The sequence below is a fragment of the Teleopsis dalmanni genome, chromosome X (assembly GCF_002237135.1).
Source record: "Teleopsis dalmanni isolate 2A chromosome X, ASM223713v2, whole genome shotgun sequence".
NCBI classification, from domain to species: Eukaryota; Metazoa; Arthropoda; class Insecta; order Diptera; family Diopsidae; genus Teleopsis; species Teleopsis dalmanni.
The window spans coordinates 79,616,296-79,621,211 of NC_051848.1; the positions used below are offsets into that span (position 1 = coordinate 79,616,296).

The following is a 4,916-nucleotide window of genomic DNA, read 5'->3' on the forward strand; positions in this document are numbered from 1 at the left end:
AAAACCTCTATCAAATTTGAATTAGTTTTGAGTTCAGAAAAACATTATAATAAAAAGTTTTAATATATATGTACATTATATATAAGACTGCGCCCCTTACATTATTTTCTGCGTTGTGAATTATGCTATACTAAGTACACAAATCAAATTTTATTGGGTATGATGGGCAGACCGTGTAGCAAAAAATAATTGAAGTGTTGTAATAAATATAATCTGTTTTGGCAAATTAGACAATAGACGGTTATTTGAACAAGCAAGAGGTCAGTGGATCGATAGTGTTAATGGTGATTTGTTTAGAAAAGATGTAAAAATCTGGAAGCAAAATGTCAATAGCGATGGAATGGAGAAAAGTTATTAAAAAAGCCGACATGGTTTCACTTGCTTAGGAATGCATAGGAAGAATATATTCTTTTATGAAAAACAATTGAAACACATTTTAAGAATTTGCAAGACCCCAAAAATTTGATTTTATTTAACACAAAATTTATTGAATGAATTAATTTCGTTGCTTGTTTTCTCATAATTGTGCTTAACATTAAGGAAATAAGTTAGGTTTTATATTTAATCTGCCACAATTTTTTTCGGATTTTCACGCACATGATAATAATATTGAAAACAGTCTCTGCGTATGTTAAAACGCGTCTCATAGAACAACACTAGCAGATTTTGCTTAAACCACTTATAAGTATCTTTATCAAACGTGACAATCCCTAGCACATCGATTGAGTAACACAGAGCACCTTCTACCACCACTTCAGGTATGAATTCCACAGCAATGTGCTTGATCTTATGCTTTGTAGAGGCAATACTATAATAAAAAGTCTTAATGGAGTGTAAACCCCTGTAGGTTTTCTCAAGAAATTTAAGAGTTGAGGTCTCATTGTAACAATTAAAGAGACGCTACAAAAATAAGATACAAATATAATTAATGAATAAAAATATTAATATTTAAGAATTTACCTCACGATCCTCGTCCATAAATTTATAGAACATAAAAACATATATGTCTGATCGACGTACACACTTCGCCCACTTCTCGAATTTTGGCTATAAACACAATTAACAATACCATATGTGAAGTTTATTCAAAAATTTGGGATGATTGAAGATTTTATAAACTATTTAAGTATTTAAATTATAAATATGATTTTAAGATTACCCCGTATAGACGTTCGAACTGGACTTGTTCAGCACTATCTGAGTACATATCTGAATATTCTTTGACAGCAGGAGCTACATCTACAAAATATAAAATCAAATTTGAAATTGAAATTGATGTAATTTTCAGTGTTTGAATATATTTTGTATAGAGACTTGGTAACTACCTTGTATTGGGTCACTATATTTAAATCGGCTACTAGTAATTGAAAAGCTTGTATGGATGTAGTACACAGAAAAAGTTTGCTCAAACCACTGTTCATTATCTTCGTTTCCCAAGACACGAACTGTACCGCGTACAACTATTATATGTTTTAATCCATCCCATTCCTCAGGTACCAAGGTAGTGATACGCGCTACTAAGAATCTCATTCTTGGGAGATTTGCATATAAAGAAGTGAACTTGATTTTACCGTGGTAAAGTGTGTAATCAAAGGCAACAAACGCTTTCTTGTGATAATAGTCTACAACCTGCTAAATATTAATAATAAAATAATAAATGTTAGTAAGAAATGAAAGAATTTGAGATAAAATTACTAACCATTGGGTGTTTGTTAAACGAGGCATAAAAACGGAACACCATATTATTTGATTTTAGTAAAGATTCTTCAAATTGTGTGAACGTTAACTAAAAATATTTACGAAATATATTGCAATAGAATATTAGTATTGAATTATTATGCTTGTAAAAGTTGTAACACTGAAGAAGTTTTTATATCCAATAATTTGATTCTATTCAATAGAGTCATACAATTGTTTCAGATACCGCCAAATATTCATCTGGTGGTATCTAGTAGATTTTAAGTACAACCGAAATGTTCTATTAATTACTTTCAAAACGCACAACATTTCAGACTCGGTCATTCACACATCCGGAGATATGTCTATATGTCTAAAACTCCCGAGATAAACTTCTTTTTATAAAAGAAGTTCAGATTGATAAATGAACTTCTTGTGAGATATATGACCTATAAGCGCTTTTTAATTTTATACACAAGAAAAAGTTATCGCTATTCTAGGCGCTATATGTAATCACATGATGCAGTATTTGAATAATGTAAGAAAAAAGTGAGTTTTCTTCAAAAACAACTCAAAAACTTTGAAAATGTAAATAAAAATTATTTTTTTTAAATAACTAATATGTTAAGCTGATATCCTCTGCTCTCTGCAATAATTTTTTTAAATGACAAATTTTTCCAATCCTTCAACTATCGTTGCATTGCTACTGATCACTTCACGCCTTTTAGATTCTGGCTTACAGTGACAAATCCGAAATTCGTCCATAGTCCTTAACCAAAGTAAAATTTATATTTCACTCTACATTATATGATCTGCTGTCCCTACAGCCATCACTAAAAATGTGATAAGAAAAAGGGATTTCTGCCTTTACAGATACATATGTAGTGCATAAAAAAAAGGTAAAAGTAAAAAGGTTAAGTTCATAAAAAATATCAATGTAAATATTGTGGAAACAGAATTACTTCTTAACTAAGAAGAAAATAAGGGACCTGCAAGTAACGCAAACTATCAAGTAATCACTAATTTTGATGGAGCATTGTCGCCAGAACACTATATATTCCAATAGCAGACAAGAGACATTTGGACATAACAATCAGATAGTCATGAAGAAATCTAATCATGTTCGGAGCTTCATTTCAAATTTAGATAAAGTTCTTTAAATGTAAATAATTAAGATAATTAAATATATATCTCAAAATTGAATTTCAAACAATCTATATTAATAGTTGGATCTCTTACTAAGGATGTAGTCGAAAGGCAAGCGCTGAACCAAAACGAAATATAATTTAATATTTTAATACGTTTTGGCTCAACTCAACTAAACTCAACAGTAACAAAAGCAATAATACTAAAGTTGTACTAGTCTCAGTATAAAGGAGAATATAATTGAATTGTAAATGTATATAATATGGTAGTTCCACATATAGTATCACATAAAATAGAAGTATTTAGAATATCAAACTTAAGACTAAGAAAGAAACACACCATTAAATCATTCTATAATAATGCTATTTTGCTAGCGAACATACCTTGATTCTTGGTATAAGTACAGGATTGAAGTATACTAATTCTTCATAAACGATTCTACATCTATCTTCGTACTCAGCAATTATGAATCTATGGCGGAACCATTTGGAAGCCTCCTCTCCAATTTCGAGTGTACCAGTCACTCTAACCTCATACGCAAAACCGCACAATGTAATGACTTCATTTGTTAATTTGCAAACTACTCGCAGTATTTGATATTCAGTTTTTGGCAGATTTAAGTAAAAATACGCAATGGAGAATACACCATCAAATTTTTGTGAATCAAAAATCAAAGAACAGCTCTTGTCATATAAAGAAGGGATTCGCTAAGATTATCATAAATTAAATTATTCGTTTGGTTTCAAAATTTATCTTCATAGACTTACTGTTCGATCTCCCTTCATGCAGCTATAGAATTGAAGTACAATTTCCTGCGAACGACGAGTGCATTTCTCAAACTCTTCCATCGAATACTAAAAGTAAAAGTTAATGAGATATGACACATAAGCAGTCGTAATTAAATACATAAACAATTAGGAAATTAAGTGAATTTATTAAGAACAATAGAGTTAATGGTAAGCATACTTCTACAATATTCTCTAAGCCTGAAGTAAAGCACATGTCATCAAAATAATTGATGTTATCAAAAATTGGATAAATTGGATAAATTAGATAAATTGGATTTTCATGGAGCTTATATTCGCATTCGATATTATGTTCCATTTCATAGTGAGAAGAATGTCCAGAAATTGTATCGTCCGAAGACGACACACTATACACCTCATCCATATCACTTAATATTTCACAATCTGACGAAGTGCTATTTACATCTTCATATTCATTGTCAGAATCTTCTCTTTTAATTTCATTTGGCGTTACGATGTACTTTGGCGAATTGTGTTCCACCTTAACATTATCATTTCGAAAGGGCCTTTCAAAACTGTTATCACTCATTTTCATGTCACTGAGTATTTCGTACTCCGGAAGTTCATTTTTAACCAAAGTTGAACCTTCTATACCACTTACATCAATAGTTTGCAATGAATGATGAAGATTGCTCGAAGGTGCGTCTTCAATTTTGAATTTTTTCGCGATTTTATATTTTTTATTCATGACTTTTTTTGCGTTCAAATCCCAACTCACCGCTATGAAAGACAAAATTGAAGCAAACTATATACCATACTTTTGACAGATTAGTGTCTCTCGATTTATTTTAATTTTCATAATGATTACTTTTTTAATTAGTTTTCATTGCATGTTTTACACTTGTCATTTTGACCAATCTCTTCTTTATTAATAATATACATAATATGCATATATAAATATATTTGGGAAACATGAGAAATAATTCTTTTTTTTGAATTGAACACCTTTCATACCGTACCTCCAAGATATATTTATGACTGATTCAAGAACTATCTGTATTATACTAACGTAGTAAATAAATAAGTAAATAAATTATTTACTTTGAAAATTTTTCGAATTCTTAGACATCAGTTTTTGTTATCCGAGATTCTCCAAAGGAATTTTCCATAAATTATAGCCATATTTATTGCAAGAACTGGACATTTTCACAATAGTTGGGGGTTTGATTATGCTGTATTTCCTTCTTGGCATAAGCCACAAAAGTCTCATATTAAATCAAATAGACTAGTATGTAAATGAATATCGTTCATTTGTCATTTAGATATATGTTGATTTCTTTAAGAATA

The 4,916-nt window shown here is 30.0% G+C and overlaps 2 protein-coding genes across 2 annotated transcripts; both read right to left on the bottom strand.

Moving 5' to 3' along the window:
- Positions 1-509: 509 nt before the first annotated feature.
- LOC119662377 lies at positions 510-1,782 on the bottom strand. Its single transcript, XM_038071983.1, has 5 exons — positions 1,700-1,782; positions 1,326-1,632; positions 1,160-1,239; positions 961-1,047; positions 510-900 (listed from the first exon to the last, which is right to left on the bottom strand). Exons 1-5 carry the CDS (start codon positions 1,739-1,741, stop codon positions 562-564), a joined length of 855 nt encoding a protein of 284 aa, XP_037927911.1. The 5' UTR covers positions 1,742-1,782; the 3' UTR covers positions 510-561.
- Positions 1,783-3,139: 1,357 nt separating this feature from the next.
- Positions 3,140-4,343, bottom strand: LOC119688600. Its single transcript, XM_038103273.1, has 4 exons — positions 3,790-4,343; positions 3,591-3,677; positions 3,207-3,530; positions 3,140-3,145 (listed from the first exon to the last, which is right to left on the bottom strand). Exons 1-4 carry the CDS (start codon positions 4,315-4,317, stop codon positions 3,140-3,142), a joined length of 945 nt encoding a protein of 314 aa, XP_037959201.1. The 5' UTR covers positions 4,318-4,343.
- Between the last annotated feature and the right edge of the window lie 573 nt (positions 4,344-4,916).